This window comes from Leuciscus leuciscus (genome assembly GCF_965113295.1).
Source record: "Leuciscus leuciscus genome assembly, chromosome: 3".
NCBI lineage: Eukaryota > Metazoa > Chordata > Actinopteri > Cypriniformes > Leuciscidae > Leuciscus > Leuciscus leuciscus.
In genome coordinates this window covers 60,863,099-60,889,516 of record NC_138727.1, presented here as the reverse complement: position 1 = coordinate 60,889,516, position 26,418 = coordinate 60,863,099, and the positions used below count along the sequence as shown (strand labels likewise).

General features: G+C 39.1%; 3 protein-coding genes and 1 long non-coding RNA gene across 4 annotated transcripts in view; 1 reads left to right on the top strand and 3 right to left on the bottom strand.

Moving 5' to 3' along the window:
• The window catches only part of LOC309493647 (uncharacterized protein), a 379,124-nt gene that overhangs the window by 317,885 nt on the left and 34,821 nt on the right, over positions 1 to 26,418 (bottom strand). The window lies entirely within an intron of this gene.
• LOC309493999 lies at positions 13,722 to 15,034 on the top strand. Its single transcript, XR_014204177.1, has 2 exons — positions 13,722 to 14,421; positions 14,471 to 15,034. It is a non-coding gene; the product is annotated as an uncharacterized lncRNA (long non-coding RNA).
• Positions 16,756 to 22,679, bottom strand: LOC309494751 (polymeric immunoglobulin receptor-like; the record flags this gene model as incomplete). Its single annotated transcript, XM_082164162.1, has 7 exons — positions 22,387 to 22,679; positions 20,734 to 21,054; positions 20,290 to 20,610; positions 20,149 to 20,175; positions 17,329 to 17,439; positions 16,913 to 17,166; positions 16,756 to 16,785 (listed from the first exon to the last, which is right to left on the bottom strand). The coding sequence occupies exons 1-7, from the start codon at positions 22,475 to 22,477 to the stop codon at positions 16,756 to 16,758; spliced, it is 1,155 nt and encodes a 384-aa protein (XP_082020288.1). The 5' UTR covers positions 22,478 to 22,679.
• Positions 22,928 to 26,418, bottom strand: part of LOC309493656 (uncharacterized protein) — a 103,950-nt gene continuing 100,459 nt past the window's right edge. Inside the window, exon 13 of the mRNA XM_082162842.1 lies at positions 22,928 to 23,800. The gene's annotated coding sequence lies outside the window, so the exon portion shown is untranslated. The remainder of the gene's footprint in view (positions 23,801 to 26,418) is intronic.

Sequence of the window (26,418 nt, the reverse complement as noted above, 5' to 3'; positions counted from 1 at the left end):
ATCAAATCAATTAGAAACAAAACCTACATACAAATAGATAAGAGTAAAAAGATTAAACAGATTATAGACATAAAATAAACTAAATAGATCAAATAGATGCACATAGTGGGTAAGTGTTTGCAATTATTCTTCATGTTAAATGCATGTCCACTGGTCACAAATTTAGGCAAAGTATACAATTATTTTTGAAAATGACAAGTAACTCCTTGAATTGTAATTATGAGGGTTTCAGTGGAGCACTGGTTATTTGGACTACTTACGCATTCAATCGGTCCGCTATTGTTTGCCAGGCATTCTCTCTTTGCTTTATTACAGCAGCTGTATTGCCTTTTTTACATATTATATGTTTCACTTCTTCATACGTTTCCATAAGAAGCTGTTGCTCATTAGGCGAAAAGTATGCCGCACGGGTTTTGTCCATTTTTGCATCGGTGATTCTGTGATCGATTTCGTGATCTTTTTAAGAATGCCGTGAACGTGCATTTATCCAAACTATATACACCTGGCTTGACATATCCGCGCGTTCTCATCCTGGCTCAGCAAACGTGCAACGGATTAAGCCAGGATGCACTGATTAAACTAGGTCAAGCCGCGGCTGTTTTGTTATCCTGGCTTTCTTAATTCTACTTTTGTGTAATACCCCTCTGGAGTCAGAAGTGCAGTCAATTGATGAAAGTTTTACTGAAGAAAGTTTGCAGTTTCATCAGCAGAATCAGCTTCAATACTTGGCAAGGAGTTCGTAGGCCGTTCTACCGTACATTCCCATTTTCACACCAATAATACTCTCACACAATTATGAAGCAACGTCATTATTTCAGGATGAATGATTCTGATTGGCTAAGAAATAGATACATTTAGAAAATATCCACACATGGATTGATAAAGCATATATCCACCGGTTATACAGCTAACACCAGGACCAGCGTAAATGACTCTCCTGGGCCACAGGACTGCGTTTCGAGGCGCCAGCTTGTAGAGAACAAGTTATTTCGTTTCCCTAGGGTGCCAATACTGCAGTGTAAAAGGAATACTAGCACACACACACACACACACACACACACACACACACACACACACACACACACACACACACACACACACACAGGATACAGAGTTTCTTCAAGGTTGAAGTTGGTCGAACTCTGGCTCTAAACAAGTCATACTTGTTTTGGGGAAAGTTTTAACAATGTTAATTTGGTGATTTTTCTGTCCATAGTGCCGGCCTTCAACAGTTACTGAGGGTTTGCTCACAATGTGGCTCAGACTTTGACATTAAATATAATGCAAAAAAGATAATATTATGATTGTTAGGAGTACCCGTACGAAAATAAGTATACTTAAAGTTAATTTTATGAAGTATACTTAAGTAATGTTCAAGTATATTTTTAAGTATACATTATGTAGTAAGTATACTAATGTCAATATGTACTTGTAGTAAACTTGTAAGTGTACTATTTTAATACCGCTTGGGACTAAATTGGCCCACTTTTACTATATAAAAGTATATTTTTAAGTGTACTATAAGTGTAACAGTAGTAAACTTTAAGTGCACAACTAGTTTATAATTACGTTTCTCATTTGTACTGCAAGTGAACTTATGGGTATACTAGTAGTTTACTATTTTAATACTTGTAGCAACTTTGAAGTATACTCTCAGTAAACTACTAGTTTAGTAGTTTTATACTACAAGTTTCCTTTAAGTGAACTTAACATTATACTTATAGTTTACTATATTATTTTTGCACTTGCAGTAGGCCTATACTACTATGTTCAAATGTTATTTTTTATACTTGAAAAATACCTTTAAATGTACTTTAATTTTAAAAACATTTTATTAGCTTCATGCATCCTTTTTTATCAACACTTGAATGTTGGTATTTTCATAAATAAAGGCAACATTTTAAACAAAAAAGATGAGAAAATCAAATTTGTGTCAAAGACGCCTTGATCAGATTCAGAAACGTGATCAAACACAGATGGAGTAGATCGAGTCCAACACCAACAAAGCTTCACAGTCGTTTTCTCTTCATGGGTTACGCTTCATTTCATTTGGTCATATTAAGCAGTTTTGATTTACAAGCTGTTTAATGTTTGAATTATTATCGCTGTGTACAAGATCAGGTTCAGTTCCATGCTTATTTTATTTACTCTATAAGCTATTCCACCAGAAAGCTTGTTACTATATAAACTTGAATATGTTAGTTTAAAAGACTATGTGTAATATTATGTTTAAAAAAAAAAAAAAAGTATTTAATAAGCTACTCAATCAAAATAGAAAACACAAGTACAAGCCAAGAATACTTAGAATACTTAATTATACTTTTAAGTATATCTCGATCAACAAGTAGAGGCCAAATATACTTAGACTTTCAATGTCACTATAAGTCAAGTACACTTAAGTGGAATTTGAAGTATATTTCTGAGAAGTACATAAAGTATATTTTTGAGAAGTATATAAAATGTAGACTGAAAGTATACTTTCTTATTTTAGTTTAAAAGAAGTATACAGGGACGTGCACAGACATTTTGAGGGGCAGGGGCTCAAGTGAAATAAAGGGCACTTCTCATAATTAGGCTACGTATTTTTTTCTTTTTTTAAACAAAAAGTATATATATTAACGCACCTCTGACTTCCTTTTAAAAAAAATAATAAAAAAAAGTTAATTTTATCTTCCTCAAACTCACGCAATTGTTTCATTTTCAAAAGATGTCTACAAAATAATCAGTTCACACAGAAACCATGGTCTCCTTAGTATTCACTAGGTTTATAGAGCAGCAAAGGTATATATTTAGAATAACCTTAATAACTGCATCAAGCAGAGGGGCGTGTTTTACTAATAATTTGTTTATTTTTGCACAAAGGCACTACAACATCATTTTAATTATTTTGGTGTTATCAGAATACATAACACTTTAAAATCAACACAAATATTCACTCTAAACTGAAGATGGCTGTTGCTGCTATTTTGTTAACTTTACTGAAAAAATCACTGCAAAAATGATTGACAAAACACAAAAATACATTTTATTACTTACTTATTTTATTACATGGCTTGGTTGAATTCCAATGTAGAATGCGGTGTGTTATTGCTTGTTATACCATGGTCTGGGTGAATACTCGATTCTGATTGGTTGCAGGGTGTCCGTTAAAAAGTGATAATGTACACCTAGGAATATGGCCTACTGCCATTGCCTGTCTTTCTGTCTTGCTTGCTTTCCTTTCAACACATGAGTGAATGGTTGACAATATTTGCTGTAGGCCTAATAAAAACGATTTAGGAAACTATCTGTGAGTTTTGACTCTTTGAAACAAAGTTTCGCATCGCTGCGGTCGGGTCGCTGTGGCCACGTTGCTTGGCAACGCCTGTATACGGGAGATATTAAATAGTGCGCTCGACTTAAAAAATAAAAACCCTCAAGATTTTTACTCTAAAACACATTAAAGTATTATTAATTGATTAAATATTTCTTTCTTTCGTAAGTGACCATGGTATAAGCGGGTTAATGCCCTTCGAGGTGTCCATTGTCAGGTATTAATGGACTTCGGCGGAGGCAACCGTCCTCCGCTGCGCGTCGGACGGTTCACGCCTCGCCGTCGTCCATTAATACCTGATAATGGACACCTCGTCGGGCATTAACCCTTACATAACAGAGTATAACAGACCGTTGCCATGAAAAGCAGAGCGTTGCTATGGACTCACAGGATTCTAACCGTAGAGACGGAGCATACTATTTTCTTTAGCGGAAGCAATACAATCTGGTTTAAATCAATAAACTCCCTTTTAAATCAATATTTTGTGTCAAATTAATTATTATTTATTTGGTAGGTAGCCAACCAGGTAAAAACACTGCTGGGAGGGGCTGCTGCTGCGTGTGTGTGTGTGTGTGTGTGTGTGTGTGTGTGTGTGTGTGTGTGTGTGTGTGTGTGTGTGTGTGTGTGTGTGTGCCGATGTGCGCCGCTCATAGACAGTATAGGGCGCCGCTGCGCAGAGAGAGAGAGAGAGAGAGAGAGAGAGAGAGAGAGAGCTTCAGAACTCCTGACCTGATATTTAGATATACTATTCTTCAATAAATATATTTGTTTGACAGGGAAGCTGTGCGCAAACAGGAATATATTATTATTATTTAAAAAAATTAAAATAAAAAGCACCCCAGAAAAAAGGGCACTTTCTCTCCAGGAATAAAAAGGGCAGGTGCTCAAGCCCCCTTTGATGTCTATGTGTGCACGTGCCTGCTAATAGCACACTTGAATAAACTTCTTTTTCGTAAGGGTAGGGAAGACATGAAACTATTTTCCTGATTTCTCTCTGATATTGTCCTTAAAGTATGTGATGAGGAGAAATACTTAGGACATTATATAACTGACGACCTTTCTGATGATTGGGACAAGACAGTGTCGTATGATCTATGCACATTGATTTGCTAATTTAGCATGTGCTCAGGATCTGTAAAGACTACACATTTAGAGCATATTGTAGCCCTATGTACCTTTGTGTGCTTCTCATTTGTGGCGGCGCTACAGAAAGAGCAGCGTGCAGAAACTCAGTGTATCATATAATGATAGGATAGGCTGATGCTGAAGGTGCCACTATGGAGCAGAGCAAGCCAAATGTTTGTCAGTGTTGACGTGCCCCCCTGTTCTGCTGTGTGCAATATCATGTACAGATGTATGTGTAGGTTATCACTCTGCAAACAGGATCATTTCAACACTGACGAACCCGGCACTAAGTTCTGTCAGGTTCTTCTCCAGTATGTGGAACCATTGGCGTTTTACATGTAAATATGTGATATGTGGACTCTTTTTGTTTTTCTGTATTTGTCTGTTTTATTATTTGTGTTTTTGGACCATGTGTGTCCTTAATAAAGCTTTAATGATGATGATGATGATGATGATGATACTGATGTGCTTTCTCTCAGTGAGGGGTTCAGACAATATTCATCATTACTCTCTAGTGATTGAAGATGAAAAGTAAAGTAAATGCTTTTGTCACGGGGTGACTAAAAGCCGGAACTTTTCTTTTGTTGTTCCCCCTTCCCCACGGACGTCTTTCCGGAAACCCCGAGTCTGATTCCGGTGGCTAGTGCGCATGAGCTCGAGACAGCTCACATTGATAGATTGGCCGCACCTGTGGGAGAGAACAAAGACGCGAGTGATATGCGAGAGAAGGATATAAAAGCAGCGTTCTACAGGAGTGTGGGTATGTAAGCTGTGACGTTGATAATTCGTGGCGTGAGCTTTTCTTGGGAAAAATCGACAAGTGCAGTGTTGAGAGGACGTGCTCAGTCATCTGGCCAGCTTCTTCCAGTGAATCCGTGCATGTGGTGATGAATTATCAGCCGTGGAGTTGAAGAGGGAAGGATTATACATCGGAGCTACCCCTAGAAAGATAAGTGTTTCACTTTGTGGTGTGAGAAACAAGGCGACAGTAGAGGAACATCTTTGACCGTTATCAGGAATAAAGCTGTGTTGTTTCACTAGATGCCCGCCATCGACCGGCATGGAAATATCTCGCTGGACTTGAGCATTGTTCTAGTTTTGGAGAATTGGAGTGATACTGCGGTGTCTGTTGAACTTTGCACGATTAATGAGAGTGATATTGCGGTGATTGCACGTGTGGGGCGGAGTACAGTGTTTGCAGCGAGGGAAAAAGTGCAACAACAACGTGTCGATGGACGGGGGATTCAAGCATCTAAGTTGAACGCAACTACAGTTTAAAGCGCTGTCTTCTATGCGAGCCACCACAGCTGAACGCCCATTGTGAGTACTCTCTCTCGAAGTTACACTGAACGTTCTGAATGCCTCCTCTCCTTATGCTGCTGCATTGATGCTGAGCCATCGTCTAAAGCGCTGTCTTCTACGCTGAGCCACCACAGCTGAACGCCCATTGTGAGTACTCTCTCTTGAAGCTACATTGAACGTTCTGAATGTTTCCTCTCTTCATGCTGTTGCATTGATGTCTATATGCTGAGCCACCACAGCTGAACGCCCATTGTGAGTACTCTCTCTCGAAGTTACACTGAACGTTCTGAATGCCTCCTCTCCTTATGCTGCTGTATTGATGCTGAGCCATCGTCTAAAGCGCTGTCTTCTACTCTGAGCCACCACAGCTGAACGCCCATTGTGAGTACTCTCTCTTGAAGCTACATTGAACGTTCTGAATGTTTCCTCTCTTCATGCTGTTGCATTGATGTCTATATGCTGAGCCACCACAGCTGAACGCCCATTGTGAGTACTCTCTCTCGAAGTTACACTGAACGTTCTGAATGCCTCCTCTCCTTATGCTGCTGTATTGATGCTGAGCCATCGTCTAAAGCGCTGTCTTCTACTCTGAGCCACCACAGCTGAACGCCCATTGTGAGTACTCTCTCTTGAAGCTACATTGAACGTTCTGAATGTTTCCTCTCTTCATGCTGTTGCACTGATGTCTATATGCTGAGCCACCATAGCTGAACGCCCATTGTGAGTACTCTCTCTTGAAGCTACATTGAACGTTCTGAATGTTTCCTCTCTTCATGCTGTTGCATTGATGTCTATATGCTGAGCCACCACAGCTGAACGCCCATTGTGAGTACTCTTTCTCGAAGTTACACTGAACGTTCTGAATGCCTCCTCTCCTTATGCTGCTGTATTGATGCTGAGCCATCGTCTAAAGCGCTGTCTTCTACGCTGAGCCACCACAGCTGAACGCCCATTGTGAGTACTCTCTCTTGAAGCTACATTGAACGTTCTGAATGTTTCCTCTCTTCATGCTGTTGCACTGATGTCTATATGCTGAGCCACCATAGCTGAACGCCCATTGTGAGTACTCTTTCTCGAAGTTACATTGAACGTTCTGAATGTTTCCTCTCTTCATGCTGTTGCACTGATGTCTATATGCTGAGCCACCACAGCTGAACGCCCATTGTGAGTACTCTCTCTTGAAGCTACATTGAACGTTCTGAATGTTTCCTCTCTTCATGCTGTTGCATTGATGTCTATATGCTGAGCCACCACAGCTGAACGCCCATTGTGAGTACTCCCTCTTGAAGCTACATTGAACGTTCTGAATGTTTCCTCTCTTCATGCTGTTGCATTGATGTCTATATGCTGAGCCACCACAGCTGAACGCCCATTGTGAGTACTCTTTCTCGAAGTTACACTGAACGTTCTGAATGCCTCCTCTCCTTATGCTGCTGTATTGATGCTGAGCCATCGTCTAAAGCGCTGTCTTCTACTCTGAGCCACCACAGCTGAACGCCCATTGTGAGTACTCCCTCTTGAAGCTACATTGAACGTTCTGAATGTTTCCTCTCTTCATGCTGTTGCATTGATGTCTATATGCTGAGCCACCACAGCTGAACGCCCATTGTGAGTACTCTTTCTCGAAGTTACACTGAACGTTCTGAATGCCTCCTCTCCTTATGCTGCTGTATTGATGCTGAGCCATCGTCTAAAGCGCTGTCTTCTACTCTGAGCCACCACAGCTGAACGCCCATTGTGAGTACTCTCTCTTGAAGCTACATTGAACGTTCTGAATGTTTCCTCTCTTCATGCTGTTGCACTGATACCTATATGCTGAGCCACCGTCTAAAGCGCTGTCTTCTATGCTGAGCCACCACAGTCTAAAGCGCTGTCTTCTATGCTGAGCCACCACAGTCTAAAGCGCTGTCTTCTATGCTGAGCCACCACAGCTGAACGCCCATTGTGAGTACTCTCTCTTGAAGTTACACTGAACGTTCTGAATGTTTCCTCTCTTCATGCTGTTGCATTGATATCTATATGCTGAGCCACCGTCTAAAGCGCTGTCTTGTATGCTGAGCCACTACAGTCTAAAGCGCTGTCTTCTATGCGAGTCACCACAGCTGGACGCCCATTGTGAGTACTCTCTCTTGAAGTTATACGGAACGTTCTGAATGTTTCCTCTCTTTATGCTGTTGCATGGATGCCTATAAGCGGAGTCATCACAGTCTGAAGCGCTGCCTTCTATGCTGAGCTATCCCAGCTGAACGCCCCGGTGTCCGAGAGTCTTGCCTCCAGTACCATAGTCGCCCACCAACGGGCCTGACCTCAGCGTCCAGATACTTACCCCCCGTCCACATCCAGAGCAGCCTCCAGTTTTAGAATCATTTAAATAATAAAGTATTTTAAATTGTTACTCTGTTGTCTGTCGTCTCTGGGCTGTGGGGTAGCTCCTCGGAAGGGCACTGCCAAGGGGTTAACGGGGAGGTCGGTCGACGTGGTGCCACCGTATCACCGACCTGTGACACTTTAACCCTCTGAGGTCGACAAACGCGCCCGCGCGTTTTGCTGGATTTTTTTCAGTTCAAAAGAAATTAATTTTGCTCTGACTTTGATATTACAAGCAAGTTTCATACATCAATCGATTCTGTTAAATGTGTATTATTTTTGTGTATACTCACAATAAAAACAAAGTGTTGTGCTTTTTGCCAAATAAAGAAAAATAAACGTGATGCGAGTTCTGCCTTCTCTCTGTCAGTGAAGACCATTCTGAAACGCGTCCGAAAATGAACAATAACTCAACGAATACTGAGTCAAACAGGCATACAGTCACACAGGCATGAAGCTTGAATTCTCTTCTTTAAAATGAGGTAATTTATATTAAAAAAAAAATATTCTCATCTTGTGAAATCTGTGTTAAAAGAGAGCGATTCCAGTCGAGCTCATTAGAGCTCATTCAAAGGTAATGTGACTCCGCCCACGGAGAGCGCGCGCTATTCAAACGCAAATTACTGAGGCAAACCTGTGAACGCCCCTATCAGCTCGAGGAAACACAAGTTTAATCATATCATTGTAGCCTACGTGTTTACACCATCTGGCAGCGCTGTGAGGAATAATAATAACGGAAAATCTACCTCAGAGTGCGGGTATTGCAGGAGAGAGGATCCGAATATGTAGTAAGTTTTTTTTTTCCTTCTCAAGTTAATCGCGTTTCTGTGAATGAATGAACGGCAGCCGCAGAGATGCGCGCTGTTTATCACAGCTCGCAAAAAGACAGTTTAAATTTAAATTGCGTCTCTGTGTGAATGAATGATGATGTTTTAGCAAACTGTATTGCTATACTGAGATGAGTAAACTGAAAATTAACATTTATATGCCCTAATATTTCATAAAAACAACGTTACAGTCAGGCGTTTCTGTTTGTGAATGAATGTTTCGGTTTTAGCAAACTGTATTGCTATACTGAGTAAAAATCGACTGAAATGTTGAAATAAAATGTATTTGTATAAGCAACGTATTAAACTGCAAATTAACATTTATATTCTTATAATAAAAACGAAAGACCTATGTTACAGACATATGAAAGACAACATTTCGTTGATTAGTTTTGGATAGATTATACATTTTTACTGTAAAATATCTGCCAACTCAAATAAGCCAATATTTGTTTGCCAATATTTGCTCATGTTAAATATAGTATGTTTTGTCAAAAATAAAGTAATCAAATAATCAATCAAATCCTTAACTTTGAAATATGTATGATAAAATGTATACTTTAGTTTTTACAAAGAAAGATTACACTTGAATTGTTGTAATTGTAACCTTTTTAATAAAAAAATATATTTACAAGGTAGATGTAAACAAACTATTAAAAGGTAATAAGGTAATAAGCCTTTTCTTTAAATACTTGTTATTGTGTTTTATTAGTGACAAATTTGGGGAGAGGATAAATATTCCAAAACTGAAAATACAGTATGAGAATTAACTGCACAATTACTAGACATGTTTTCCTTGGATATTATAGGCCAAATTGCAAGCACACTATGTGGAAAAATAAAAAATAATTGAGATGCTTCCAACTGTTGCTCTTGCATTCTTGTGGCTCAGTGACTCACCTGAATGAAAGGGTCATTAAGTATGCAGGCCCCATTGTCTCCTAAGGTGTGAACCACTAAATATGCATGATCGTTGACGCCCACTCCGCATATTGCCTTTCCAAACAGAAAGTGCTTTGCAAAATTCAAATCAATGTATTGTGTTATGTGAATGATAAGGGCAGGATGATTTTCACATCATTTTGAAGAAAAAACACTAGGCAATGACATCTATTAGACAAAAGTCTTATTGGCACATATTTAGTATGTGTTTTATGGCCTTATTTCAGAAACTTTAGTTTTTTGTTTTTTCAATAACCACGCATAAACATTATTCTCTCAAAAATGCAGACATGTACATTCTTGTTGCTCACATATTATGGTAGCCCTGTTTGTGCTAAATAGTGTGTAATTTTTTTTTGCCATTAATATGTTTATAAGCAACTGAAAAAAGCACAAATGTCAGGGCATGTCAGAACATCTCAAGGACCCCAAAAACCCCTCAGACCTCAGAGGGTTAAACCAAAGACCATCTTTCTGTTCTTTTGTCTTGTGTGCAGGTTTGAAAGCCTATTTGAAAGCACACACAGTGTTCTGCACAATGGTGACCCAAAAAAATACATTTTACAGTAAAACCACTGGCAACAGTGTATATAACTTTTTGTTTTTGTTTTAAACTAACAGTTTATTACTGTTAAAATACGTGGGTGTGTCTTTTTTTTTTTTTTTCAGCGACTCGTTTCGGTGCATGTCTCTTTAAATGATAATGAGAAACTGCTCAACTCTTCCATGTCTACACAAGACACGTAAAGTGCTGCCTTGGTGGACAGTATACAAAAGGCTGAGGGCGGAAATATGCTAATACTGGAAAATGCTAATACGGGAAATATGCTAATACGGGACAGTGCGTCAGTGGTCGTGGGCGGAGAATGAGCAATATGACATCATATTGCTCAGAAAATCTGTGTGCATGCACATGAAGGGGGGTGTGGGGAGTGGAGGAGAGAGAAGCATGAAGAGGGAAGTTAGCTAGAGGAGAGATGTCCTAGACAATGACAACGACTAATGATAAAAATGTATATTCTTGAGAATTTTAATATGGCCGACACACGACCAAAGAGACGTTCTGATGAACAAATAGTAAAGAAGAGGGAAAAGGAGAAGGAACACGCAAAGTCACGAATTTACATTGGAAAAGCCTTCGAAAGGTGGCGTGAACTCCGCCGGCACAAGGGCTTCCAATCCCACATTCAGATGGCTCTGTTTCTGCTGGACAGGTGGGAAAATCCAGCCTGGCGTTCATGACTGTTTCAGGAAGCACAGAAGGGAGGGTCGAGCTAGCCTCTATTTTGTTTGACAATACTTTGAACGTGACATCAAGTGACGTCACCCAACATCACTTAGAGCACCTTTAACATCATTTTTTCTCTTGCTGCTTTAACTGTGTTTTTGCAAGCCACCTTTGCCAAACATACACACATCCACACACTCCAACAGCAGTGAGTTCCAACAGCAATTATTTATAACGAAGGATTTTTTTTTTAAACACATCTATCAGGGTATTGTAAATTACCTCTTTAGTTGTGATGTTCTATCCAGCCCACTAGGGGGACTCGAGGAGTACAGAATGCTAAAGTTACAGAGACAAGCGAATAACGGGTTCCTTATGTAAACAAGCTGAAGACAGTATTGTTGTTCCATGCGGCTCTTCAATAAACATAATAGAGACATGATTAATGCCTCCTTGCAAATGCATATAAGACAACATCATACAGAAAAAAAAAAGAAAAAGAAAAAAAAGAGCAACAGTGTCATTTAGACAGACACAGATATATATATATATATATATATATATATATATATATATATATATATATATAGAAAAAATCCGCACATGAATCTCAACAATGGTGTCACAGGTTAACCTGTTCTCTTTAGAAACTTGGACTTACAAACTTACAACCATATCACTTGTACTGTGCATTGCCGGCAAACATTAACATCTGTGTACACATCAGGAAGGTGTTTTGGAGTTTTTGTTTATTCGGTCTAAAGTTTGTTACTGCTACATATTGTTATACTTTTCAACTCATTATAGTTTATTCTCTTAAAATTCAAGTTTGTCATTATTAATGTGATAATTACCCTTTATTTTTCTGCACATTTTCCACAAACCTTATTGCAGTCTTGCTGGTTCACACTCTGTATAACCAAACCCATTAAATCTAGGTTAAAGTGCTTTTTAAAGCAACAGTCACTTCACTTCCTGTGGAAGCTACCATTTTAGTGTGATGTCAGAGGGGGAGAATTCAGGAACATTTAATTTGTTGTTAAACTATTGTCCTGTTAATGGTTGTTGTACTAGCTGTTTGGAAGTTTAAGTTTGGTTGTGTTGGGGTTTTATATTATTTAATTTGATTGTTACAAACTTTTTAGTTTGTTCCTGTTGTTGGTATGCCCTGTAGGTGGGGCTTCAGTCTATAGGCTTGCTGCTATAGGCTCTATCTATCTATCTATCTATCTATCTATCTATCTATCTATCTATCTATCTATCTATCTATCTATCTATCTATCTATCAGCATTATATATATTGATCAAGAGAACTGCTTTTCTAGTGCTAAGCCGGTCGGCAAGGCTGCCAAGGCACACATAGATAGTAAAACATGCGATCCCATGAGGAAGAAAAAGAAACAGTACGTCTTGGAGATCTGCTTGTTTTTGGGGGGTAGTGTTTCTCTCCCTTCATGTCAATGTCATCATTGTCATTGCTGATGCCGCGCTTGTTTTCTCACTCGACAGCACATGTACTTATATTGTCTGTTTCTTTCATTACCCTGTGCAACTGTGTAGGGTGAAACTTTGCTTTACAATGTATAGCAATAGTCTTCTTTCCAGCTGTTGCACAACAGCGTTATTGGTATTGGGTGTACAACCTGTAAATTATCTGTTTGTTTGTGTTGCTTTGTTCAGGGGTTACCAGAGCCGGATTAACGCAAAGACAAACTAGGCACGTGCCTAGGCCCGATTGGCGGGATGGGGCCCAGACAGAGGGACAAAAAAAATAAAAAAAATAAAAAAATAAATAAATAAATAAATAAATAAATAAATAAATAAATAAATAAAATAAAAATAAAATAAAATGTACAAATGTCCTATCTACAATTTATTTCAATATTTATTAATTAACTAAAAATAGTGACGATGTTTATCTTAACCATAGACTGTTACATTACGTCACATTAACGCCAGCCCATGACTGTATATATATAGAGGCGCCAGCCAGTTAAGTCCGAGGGGACGTCAGCGGCGGTCAGAGGTCAGAGCGGGACAACAAAGCTAGCAGGCAGGTGTTTTGTGAGTAGGCTAACATTCAAGATGCTTTCGGGTGCGGCAAAACGTAAAAAGAAAAAAAATGAAGAGGAACAAAAGAAGAGACAGCGGGGGGCTTTACAGAAGTTTCTGTCGGGCAGCCGTCCGACAGCTGTGAACCTGCTCGAGTCAGCAGAGCCAGAGGCCGAGCCAGGCCCGGAGACATGGCCCGAAGACGTGGTGGAAGATGCGGCGGGAAATACGGCGGAAGACGCTGTGGCGCCGCCAACATCAGCGCCGTCACAGAAGGACAAACTGATGGAAGAACAGCAGCCAGCCAGAAGTGAGCCCAATATCGTTTTGCAGCAGGAGCCTCTAGACCCAGAAAGGGTATTAACAAGCTACCCATCTGATCCTGCAAAGTGGGACCAAATTGATGACAGGATGCGTGAGTACTTTGCACTAAACCATCCCTGTCAAAATATTGGAGATTTCTCTGCATCACAGAGGAAATATGGAGACATTAACCGAAGCTTAACAAAGGAACATTTCTTTAGAAAAAAGCTAAATGGAGAAACCCTGTCAAGAAAATGGTTAGTGTACTCACCGTCTACTGGCACTGTATTCTGTTACTGCTGCAAGTTGTTCAGTATAAGAGACAATCAATTTGTCACTGGATTTAATTTGTCTACAGCAGACTCTTTAGAGTTAGACATTATTAAATTATAATATTTTGACAATTGGCCCTTTTCACCTCTTTTTCCAATTATTTCCTCAATTAATGACAGTTTGGGAATGTACATAATATCTGTAGACCTGGAAGACATAAAACTTTTAAGCTGTGAATATTTAAAAAAAATGTTTTGAGGGAATCTGGTGTTAATCACACAATTCTTGAAATGTAAGAAGTATTCCATCCATATACAAGTCTTTAATAGTCTGAATACCTTTAGTTTTCCATAGTTTAAATCCTCCATCCTTATATTTATTATTATTTATTGTTAGACAGTTTCTAAATGGTCTTGATGAATGTGAAGGGGTCATGTTTGCCTTCTTGTTCTTAATTACAACATTTATAAATGTTGCTATTGCATTTTGCAGAAAATCTTAATTAAATGTGTAAACAGAGCAAATAAGATAAACTTATTTGCTCTGTTTACATAGTTTACTGACACCTATTGGTTATTTACTGGTACTACTGCCTTAACAATGACACTCCCAATGGATAAGATGAGGATAATTTAATAGCATTTAATAGAGCCGTGTAATGACGTATAAATAACGAATATCAAAAAATAGTCTGATAGACTGTTTAATATACAACACATGACTTATTTTGGCATACAGACAACCAATTTGTAACCAAAGACTATAGGCTATGTAAAATGTGATTTAACTTTTATTAGTAACTTTGGTAAGTTTCAGATTTCAATTCATAAATAACATTGATGGAGGGGGGCCCAAAAAATGCAGCCTGCCTAGTGTAGTCCATTTATTTAATCCGGCTCTGTATGTTACATGTGCAGCAGCAGCAGCAGCAGCGTATCAGATCTATTCCCCCAAGACCAAATACATCAACACTACCATATCCATTACCATGCCAGTCTCTATTAGCATACCAATCTCCCGAGAGTTGTCATGACACAATGGCAGTTAAATTAAATGGCAGCTGAGTGATTTAATGCAGTCAGTTTCTGCAAATGAAATGAGTTAACTCAAGTTTTAAGTTAGTGCATTTATTTTTACACACTGTAAAGGACGGTAAAGAACTTTAAGGGAATTACTGAATTAATTAATTCAGTGAATTACTGGCCATTTTTTTACCAGTATTTTAATGTTCATTTTCAGGCCAATTTTTTACAATGTATGCTTCACTAGCAATCCAGTATAACATCTAATTTGTCCATTAAACTACAGACTATAAGTATCTCATGAAACATTTAGCTTTAAAAATGAATAGATTTAATATATTTCTGATCCATAGTTCTGTATGTCAGCTGTAAACATATCGAGACCAAATCTAACACTGCTGAAGTACTGATAATCACAATGCTAAAAGACCAAATAATCAAGTCATAAATCTAGTCTTGTCAATAGAAAAGACAAAACGAGATTGGTGAGGTCTCATTTTCAGTAAAACAATGAAAATTATGAGAAGGATGTAGATTTCTCATGGCTCTTAATATGCTTATGAACGTTTATTATATAATAGGCTTATTAGTTAAAATGAAGTCATTTGTGTTGTGGTGTTGGTTGAGGAAACACAGCTGATGTAAACCACTGTTGTTTCTGTGTCCTTGTCCTCTGGATTACAGTGACGTCCAGTGTCTTTGATCTATAATCACAGGAAACTTTAGTTAATTAGTTAACAGACCCCTCAAAGATCTCAATCTGTTTTTCAGGTTTACAGAGTTTAACACAAGAATATGATCATTCACACACCAGCTGCTGGAGATTCAATATCATTACAGAGTCGAGCAAGAAATATAAATCCTTAAATAGTTCCTGCTGACTCACCTGTTCATAAATCACTGGATTAAACACTACAGTGGTGGACGACTGACTCACCTGTTTATAAATCACTGGATTAAACACTACAGTGGTGGACGACTGACTCACCTGTTCATAAATCACTGGATTAAACACTACAGTGGAGGACGACTGACTCACCTGATCATAAATCACTGGATTAAACACTACAGTGGAGGACGACTGACTCACCTGATCATAAATCACTGTATTAAACACTACAGTGGACGACTGACTCACCTGTTCATAAATCACTGGATTAAACACTACAGTGGTGGACGACTGACTCACCTGTTCATAAATCACTGGATTAAACACTACAGTGGTGGACGACTGATTCAACTGTTCATAAATCACTGGATTAAACACTACAGTGGAGGACGACTGACTCACCTGATCATAAATCACTGGATTAAACACTACAGTGGTGGACGACTGACTCACCTGTTCATAAATCACTGGATTAAACACTACAGTGGTGGACGACTGACTCACCTGTTCATAAATCACTGGATTAAACACTACAGTGGTGGACGACTGACTCACCTGTTCATAAATCACTGGATTAAACACTACAGTGGTGGACGACTGATTCAACTGTTCATAAATCACTGGATTAAACACTACAGTGGAGGACGACTGACTCACCTGATCATAAATCACTGGATTAAACACTACAGTGGAGGACGACTGACTCACCTGTTCATAAATCACTGGATTAAACACTACAGTGGAGGACGACTGAGTCACCTGTTCATAAATCACTGGATTAAACACTACAGTGGAGGACGACTGATTCAACTGTTCATAAATCACTGGATTAAACACTACAGTGGTGGACGACTGACTCACCTGTTCATAAATCACTGGATTAAACACTACAGTGGAGGACGACTGACTCACCTGTTCATAAATCACTGGATTAAAGACTACAGTGGTGGACGACTGACTCACCTGTTCATAAATCACTGGATTAAACACTACAGTGGTGGACGACTGATTCAACTGTTCATAAATCACTGGATTAAACACTACAGTGGAGGACGACTGACTCACCTGATCATAAATCACTGGATTAAACACTACAGTGGAGGACGACTGACTCACCTGTTCATAAACCACTGGATTAAACACTACAGTGGAGGACGACTGAGTCACCTGTTCATAAATCACTGGATTAAACACTACAGTGGAGGACGACTGATTCAAGTGTTCATAAATCACTGGATTAAACACTACAGTGGTGGACGACTGACTCACCTGTTCATAAATCACTGGATTAAACACTACAGTGGTGGACGACTGACTCAACTGTTCATAAATCACTGGATTAAACACTACAGTGGAGGACGACTGACTCACCTGTTCATAAATCACTGGATTAAACACTACAGTGGAGGACGACTGATTCAAGTGTTCATAAATCACTGGATTAAACACTACAGTGGAGGACGACTGATTCAACTGTTCATAAATCACTGGATTAAACACTACAGTGGTGGACGACAGCAGACCTGAGCAATAGATCAACATTACAGTCTTACTCATATTACTGCTTCAAAACTCTTTATAATTTAATTCAGATAAAATCATCCCACAATTATCTTCAGAGTTTTGTTGTATGCTCAAAATGCAAAACATTAGAGAAAAGGACTGTGTTTAGTGTAAAATATTACCTTTAGTCTTTTTCATTCGCACAGCCACTATAATCAGTGGAATTGCTATCAGGAGTAAAACTAAAGTCTCTGCAGTGATGATAATCAAAAATGAACCTGAAGAAACACTGTCTGGAAAACAGTAAAAAGAAAGAGAATATCCAAAAATCCAGAATAGAAACTGAATAATAAGAGGCATATGAAGATTACTTAAATTCATGTTACTATAACAACATCTTGTCAGAATTTTCACTTCCTGTTCAAATTTTCAGTATTTATGTTTCCATCCACCTTTTTGTGTGCACATTTTGGGATATCACATAAAAAAACACTGGATGGAAACGCCAAGATGCACATCAATTCTACAAATGTGCATAAAAAAAACGTTTGCACTCAATTGAGGAGGATAGATTTTGTATCCGATTAAAAGACATGGATATAAACTGTATAAGATGTAAAACACTTTTATCAAATAAATTCCTCGATGTGCATCAAAAAAGACATGCGACTCGATGGGACGGCATAACTGGATTAACCAGCGGACCGATCTTGTTGCACAGCATCTGATATTTTGTTTTGCTCATTCTGCGTCTTGCTGGATGGAAACTGTGGTCATCCCGTGACCCCCGCAGCGCTACAGACCTGGCCCTGCATGCCACGAAGGTCACCGCCCAGGCCACTGAACAAGCCATGGCCAGCCTAGTGGTGCTGGAGCGCCACTTAGGGCTTAATCTGACTGAAATCAAGGACGCAGACAGAGCTGTCTTCCTCGATTCACCAGTCTCCACCACTGGCCTCTTCGACCTCACAGTAGACGGCTTTGCTGAGCGCTTCACGGTGGCACAGAAGCCTTCACAGGCAATGCACCACTTACTGCCAAATCGCTCCAGCTCTGCAGCACAGAGTTGTCTGAGCCAAGCCAGCGCCTGTGACCACTAAGCTAAGCGCGTGAGCATTGACAGCACCCTCACAAGTCTAAATGCTACCCTCCTAAGCATCAGGGACCCCAGCCTAAGATTTCCAGTGAAGTACGGCTGGTGCTTTTCTTTCTACTAGAGCTGCTGGGCGCGTCACGCACCCCCTCAATGCGCAAAGTCTATGTGGCGGCCATAGCAGCGCACACACTCCTGTGACTGGTCAATTTTTGGGTAGAAGCAACCTGATTGTTCACTTCCTGAAAGGGGCAAGAAGGCTCAACCCGCCTCGTCCTCTTACCATACCCTCTTGGGACCTATCGATGTTCAAAGGGCCCCCGTTCGAACCTCTACAGTCGGCCAAGCTAAGGCCACTGTCGCTCAAGACCGCACTCCTGCTAGCATTAGCATCGGTCAAGCGAGTGGGTGATTTGCATGCGCTCCGTCTGCGCTTCCTGACTTGAGTTTGGGCCTAATGACTCCAAAGTCATCCTCAAGCCAAGACACGGCTACTTAGCCAAGCTGCTCTCTACTCCGTTCAGAGCACAAGTTATTTCACTGTCTGCGCTTCCCCCTTCAGAAGATGAGCGACAACTGCACTTACTCTGCCCTGTCGATGAGCCTTCAATGCCCCATCGTCATAAAAGCACACTCCACCAGAGGCTTGGCCTCTTCCTGAGCGTGGTCCAGGGGTGTGTCTATTGGCAACATCTGTGCGGCGACCGCCTGATCTTTACCGTCCACCTTCACCAGATTTTATAACTTGGAAGTCCCTGTGCTGCAGGCACAAATCCTCTCAGTTTAGTCGGAGTCGGAGTGAATGAGCTCGACCAGCCATTTACATCTCTGGAGGATCAGACCACAGTCTGAACCCCCTTCTGACCGGGCGCAGTTCTGCCCTCTCTTAGCCCCTCTCTTGGGGCGGGATGCACCCCTATTGGCTCGCACAGATGCGCTGCTTCATCAGGTTCGTGCAGTCCCCCTCTGCTCAGCCAATAAGCACGAGCAGAGCTCTTCGCGGTTATGGCTGTGCAGTAGCCCTGCGTTATTGAGTAAAAGGCTTCAATATTCAGAGAAAAAGGAGTTTTCCCCATAGCGTCTAGAGACACAATACTCGTTCCCATTATCTCAGATAACCGATGTTACATTAGTAACCGAGATGTTTTCTATTATTCATTATTGTAGAACTGTGATTCTACAGTGATTCTATCAGAGTATGAATTTCAACAATGGTGAAATTGTGTGACTCTGAATGCCATAAATTTATTATTTTTTAAAGTCCTTCATAGTATCTGAATGTAATTCAAATACATAAAACCAAAATTTTGACCAAAATATTTTTTAGATTGTACTTCCTACTTTTGAAATCATGATTATGAGCTTGTCTCATCCAAGTGCTCTGTTGTCGGAAAGAATAGGGATGTTATACATAATATTTTCACTGTGTATAAAACATCAAATGCTTCAAATGATTATGCATATATGCGATGTAGCTGTTGTGGGAGAAATTAATAAAGAATAGCAGTTACAGCAGCAGTCGTTCTCCTCTGCGCCATGTTTAAAGTTTATCTCAGTCTCGGGAACTTGTTCATCAAAATTATCTCAGAGCTTCCCGGTAGTAAATACGACTTGGTAGGGCAATATCTTAGGGAAATATCGTTGCACTGACCAATCAAAATCAGAGGCAGATCATCAGAGGAGACAGGCAGAGCCTCCTAAAAATACTATAAAATGAACATGTATTTTAATCATTATTCATACCATTATGATGATGATGACCAGCCACCACTGACCAGACTCGAGTATTTCAAAGAGCTATGGATGTTGCATCTGGTCAGCCAGCATCATCACATTATCTGCACATCACTTTCCACTTCTAAACTGTCATATTCTGAAGGACATGTGTTTATGTGTGTAAACAACTCACCAGACTGGACTGAAGCATCTGTTTGTTCTTGATTTTCCATTGTCGCCCACATACAGACGATAGGTCAGGCATCAGAATCACACTGTTAAATTGACATTACATGTACATTTAATGTGTAATTTTTTGTTAATTGTTTCTCACCTGAAACATGAAGCTGAATCTCTGAGAGAAGGGGAATGTAGATAAGATTGTTGAATATCCCACAGAAATACACCCCGGCATCACATCTTCCCACACCAGCAATAGTCACAGTGAAAACATGTTCCTGTTCGTTTACATTCAGAGAAAACCTCCCATCTGTGAACGAACTTCCTAATGCAGTAATAATAGACTCTAATGATCCATTCTGCACTTTGTACAATTGCTTTGCATTATCTTTATATTCTTCTGGATATTTGCAGTGAATGACAGCAGTTCCTCCTAAATAAGCAGTCTGTTCCTCTGATCTCCCACAACACGACTCTGAAAACAAGTGTAACAAATCCTGTTACTGTAAAATTAAGTCTCAGGAATAAACATAAGATGTTAAACCTAAAGGCCTGACTGAGGAAATGAGTAACATGATAAATAAATATTAATTCTTACCTTGTTTCACATTGAAATCCACCGTCTGAATGGTTTGACTGCCGCCTTGACATTTGTACGTCCCGCTGTCGGTTACAGTCAGGTTTCTAATGAGCACACTGATCATGAAAAGAGATTTATCATCAATCATAGAGAATCTCTCCCCCGGGATCCATAAATCACTCTTTACTTCTGTCATGGTTGTACATTCACTGCCAGACACTTTGCAAAAGCTTTTTGCACTTTGTCTTGTTTTGTCATTTTTAGTTATATATATACAACTGATGATCATACTTCCTCCTGTGATGCCAGTCACGCCGTCAGCTGCATCACTCATGTGACCTGTCAATCAGGCACGTGCACACATAGACATTTAAGGGGGCTTGAGCACCTGCCCTTTTTATTCCTGGAGAGAAAGTGCCCTTTTTTCTGGGGTGCTTTTTTATTTTATTTATTTTTGTATAATTCCTGTTTGCGCACAGCTTCCCTGTCAAACAAATATATTTATTGAAGAATATTATATCTAAATATCAGGTCAGGAGTTCGGAAGCGCATTTATTTTTGTATTTTTGTATTTTGTCAATAATTTTTGCAGTGATTTTTTCAGTAAAGTTAACAAAATAGCAGCAACAGCCCTCTTCAGTTTAGAGTGAATATTTGTCTTGATTTTAAAGTGTTATGTATTCTGATAACACCAAAATAATTAAAATAATGTAGTGCCTTGTGCAAAAATAAACAAATTATTATTAAAACACGCCCCTCTGCTTGATGCAGTTATTTAGGTTATTCTAAATATATACTTGAAACTAGTAGCATAGAAAATGTTTTCAAAACCTGCACATTGTGGAATGGTTTCCTTTGCTGCTCTATAAACCTAGTGAATACTAAGGGGACCATGGTTTCTGTGTGAACTGATTATTTTGTAGACATTTTTTGAAAATGAAACAATTGCGTGAGTTTGAGGAAGATAAAATTAATTAACTTTTTTAATAATTTTTTTAAAAAGGAAGTAAATATATATACTTTTTTGTTAAAAAAAAAAAAAAAAAAAAAACGTAATTATGAGAAGTGCCCTTTATTTCACTTGAGCCCCTGCCCCTCAAAATGTCTGTGCACGTCCTTGCTGTCAATCATATTCAGTTCCTCTTTTAAGAGCCTTACAATCTCAAAAAAAAAAAAAAAAAAAAAAAGTAAAAAATCACAAATAAAGACAGGCAAAACACATAATAGCACAATGCTTGATAAGATTGCACTGGCGGATGGAGGTCAGAATTAACAAGGGAAACCGCTGGATAAGTTTTGAAGATCTTTTTTTTTTGACATATGGTGGAAGTCCCACAATAATTGTGCAATAAAAATAAAATGAACAAAACAAAAAACTGTAAAATTTTTAAAACAAGATCAGCTAAACAAAAAAGATCTGATCTGCGTATAGGCAAGCTCAAACCACATATTATAACCCACACTCACACAACTACTACACTGTGCTTCTTTTATAGGCTTGACTCCTCCCTCTGGACCATACCACTCTCTAAAGGCAAGGACACTTTACATAAATCACACATATATATGGTTCCACAGGCTTACACATGACAATACTCATGATTGAATAGTAAATAGTAAATGGTGAGTAAATAGTTACAGGCTGAGATACTGTAATTAAAAACGTCTGACCTTTAATCAGGCAGATAGTGAAGAAGAGGAAGAAGAGGAAGGTCTTCATAATCACGAATGATACAACTGTGAATCCGCTTGTATTGTTCATCAGTCAGAGACACTGCGAGTTCTTCTTTTGCGTCTGATTTTGTATTTTTATCTTGTGCTCTTAAAGAGTTTTTTATAAAACAAACAGCTCCACCTCTTCCTTTTCCTTCTTGCTAAACTCTTCTGACTCACTGTGATGAAACACGTCCTGCTGTCACTGACACACAGACACTTAAACCAAAGACCATCTTTCTGTTCTTTTGTCTTGTGAGCAGGTTTGAAGCTTCTGCCATATTTATATATATATATATATATATATATATATATATATATGTGTGTGTGTGTGTGTGTGTGTGTGTGCACAGTATATATATATAGTCTTAAGAGCATAAAAACACTGACGCTTGAATCCAAATGTGGCTTGAAATCAGTCTGTTTGTTTTTGTTTTTCAGGATCGCCACTGTTCATTGGTTGTTACCTAATAAATAATTGTCAAAACAGAAAACTTGAGATTGTTCAAAACAACATGTTTAATGTTTAAACAGAAGTGCAGTATAAAAACTATAATAATCAGTAGTCAAACACTGACTGGTTGAAGGTGATTCTGCAGGTTAATTTCCCTGTAAGATGATCACTCTGAATATAAAACACCTTATCACTGATAAACAGAGACCTGTATGACACACACACACACACACACACACACTCGTTTGCTCCTCCTCTCTATGAAATGCAGTGTCTGCAGCTCCCTCTATTGACATCTTCATTGAATAAATGCAGTCCAACACTTACATTATGTATATAAAATGTATAATACAGACATGATAAGAGCAAGGAGAATGATTCATTCAGCACACATTAATATATCAGTCTCATAACTGATATGGCATCTAACAACACTGCTTTATATCATATGGTCCTTCTGAGACATATCTGAACATGATCAGTGCAATTAGAACATATAAATAAACAGTTGCAGTAAGAAACAATCATAATGAAAATACATCTGTAAGTGGTTAATGACACCCTGCACTGCGTTTGTCATTTCTAGACACTTTTGTTTTATCTACAGTTTCTGTTACCTGTAATTTCTCGTGGGTATGAAAAATGACAAACTATAGTAAATCGCTAAATGTCTGACAGTAAACACAGTGCAGATCAAACGTTACATGCAAACAAATGCTACTTGAGTTTTTCCTCACAAATGACTTCACATTGTTGAGCCGTTTTTGAGTAACCGCTAGCGTAGCTCATTAAGTTCACTGTGAACATGTTCCACTAATCACAAACAAGCATAAACTCACACAATCCATGTTTTGAATGTAAATGGTGCTTGTGCTGTGTTTCTTTACAAAACATGGCTCTTGATTTGACATTTTGTATCTAATGAATTGGTATTCTTTCATAGAGTCTTAAGTGTTTCTGTATATGTCACTGTATATGTCACCGTAATAATGACCAGCTTCCATAAAGAGCAATACAATACAGTAATAATCTCACTGAACTAGTTGAGTCTCGTGCGGTGACTGACCGTGGTGTAAAGCTCCTCGTTATTGAACGTGACTTTAGCGTCACTGAGAGACTTGTAACGACAATGACTATGACATGCGGTCACATGCTGTTCAAATTAGTAAATCCTGATGTCCAAACACATCCTTCGTTGTCTCCTTAGACAACGAGTTTGTTCATGGCGCCTCCAAGTCTGCTTGAACGGTCAAAATTGCATCTTTGTGGCTCCCCCGAGGGACATTTGAGTCACATAAGGAAACCCTGTTTTGGAGAATCCCCTCTAAAACCCCCACTTCAGCATGGACTCCCTGTGACTTTTATAGACTCGTGACATTCCAGATACACATACACACACACACACACACACACACAAACATCCTTTGTGTAACTTAACATCCTTTAAGGTATGTAACTCAGAGTTGTATCTGAACTTCCTGTATGCATGTGTGATTAATGTTGTTTTGATCATATAGTTATGATCTTCGAGTGTTTGGCTCTGAAATGTATTTCTGAAGAATGTTCTCCCAGTAGAATCGCATCCCGTAATCCGATCTCATTGGCAGGTCATAAAAGTTGACCACCAACCCACACACAAACACACTCTGGACTTTGAAACAGAAACCCCCTACAGAAAAGGACTTTTACCCATAAAGTCACTCTTAAATGTACTAAATATATAAATTTGTGTGTTAAGAGGTGTGTGTAAACCATATGTAACCCAGCTGAAAGGTTAAAACACATTTAAATAAATAGTTCATGGCTGATTAAAAACGTGTTAAAAGAATATAATGTTAAGATGTGGTTAAAAATCAGATGTTTTCATTGTGTTTAAAAAGTGGTTGAATTCATGTTAAATTGTGTTTGTAAACGAGAACGTTAGTTTATTTCATAATGTAAAAGCCAAAAAGAGAAAACATTATTTTCTTTTAGAGGAAGAATAATTCTGTTAAAACCAGGTTGTTTTGTCATGTGACCTTACGTCTGTGAGGGGAGGGGGTCGAAAACAGGAAGGGAGAGAGATGAAGAAAAAGAGACGCATGTGAGAGAACGTGAATTAAAGAGTTCGTTTTGTGCATTGAACAGCTTGTTATGCTGAACTTCTGATAGCTTGTACTTTTGATGGTCAGCCTGATAATCTTGTAAGTGACAAGTGATAGTTGTGAGCGACAGTTAATTTCAGCACGAAGTTTATTACTGTCGATTACATGCAGACTGCCGTGCTAGCTAAGTGCGGGCTAAAGGCTAAGAGAAACGTGACCGGACTGTGTGGATGCAGCTGTTAGCTAACGCAGCTAGCCATGTAGCTGTTCGTCAGTTCCCGACCAGGAAACGATAGGACGCGAACCAGATAGCGCTCTGAGCTACCAGGGATGCTCAGAGTTCCTCTGGCAACGTTGGATAATCATCAGAGATCGTGTGGATATCGGTGTGGACTCCTGTGTGCGATTCCATTCTCATTTGGACTGAGGTGAACTGACTGGAACATTGTGCTTGGAAAAGGTATCTCTCTGTTTCTTTTTGTTTTAACTCAACGAACCTGTAATTATTGGGTTCCAACGATCCCGAGCCACGACTCAGGCCTGCAACGTTTGTTTTTTCTAATAAGGTGTGCCGGCTTTTATTATTTTTATAAAAGTGAAACATTGTGTGAAATATTTTATTTCTGGGGAAAACACTGGTTTTTGAACTGTCATTGTATACTGGTGTTTGCATTCTAACCAAAGGGCACAGACAGTTCCTTTAGTTTATCCTGTCTTTATTTACAATTATTTTATTTTATTAAAGTGAGAACTTGTTATTTTTACACCGAGGTTTCTGTTGTGAGTTTGAGTAGAATGTGCCATTTATTCAGTTATTTACCATAATTTAGGTACCTGTCTTAGTCCAAGTTTTAAGTTTAAGGCATTTTAGTGACCCATATATTTAATCCGGAATATCACACACATACGAGAGTATATCTGAAACGAACCTAGGGCCCATCCTCTTATGAGCAGGATTGGAAGGGTTACACATAGGAAAGCATTTGTCCTATTTGTAACATTAATAGAACTGCTAATGCCTATACTAATGCATACTAATGTATCTTTGCATTGCTACAACGTCTATATTCTATTTTTGATATCTCTGTAATCCTCTCCAGCTAACGGAGTTGAATTCCGATAGCAGAATTCAGTGATGCGCATTGTTTTATAAGTTCATATGTCTGGAGAAAATCCTCTCCAGTTAAAGTCAATCATGACTCATTCGAGTGGGCGTGTCTAACCGGACAAAGGAATCTTCCCGCTCGAAAAATCTCGACAGCTGATTCGTCCTACACGAAGGAGGGGACGGCACATGGGACACTGATAAAAGTCCAAACCTTCAGTCTTCTCTCTCTCTTCCAACTCTCTCAACTCATCCTCTCTTCGGACCTCCTTCTCCCCGGCGCAGCGCTTCTCCAAGGAACATCTGAAGGAGGCCCTGGCCTTCTCCCTCGAGCGAACCCATGTTCG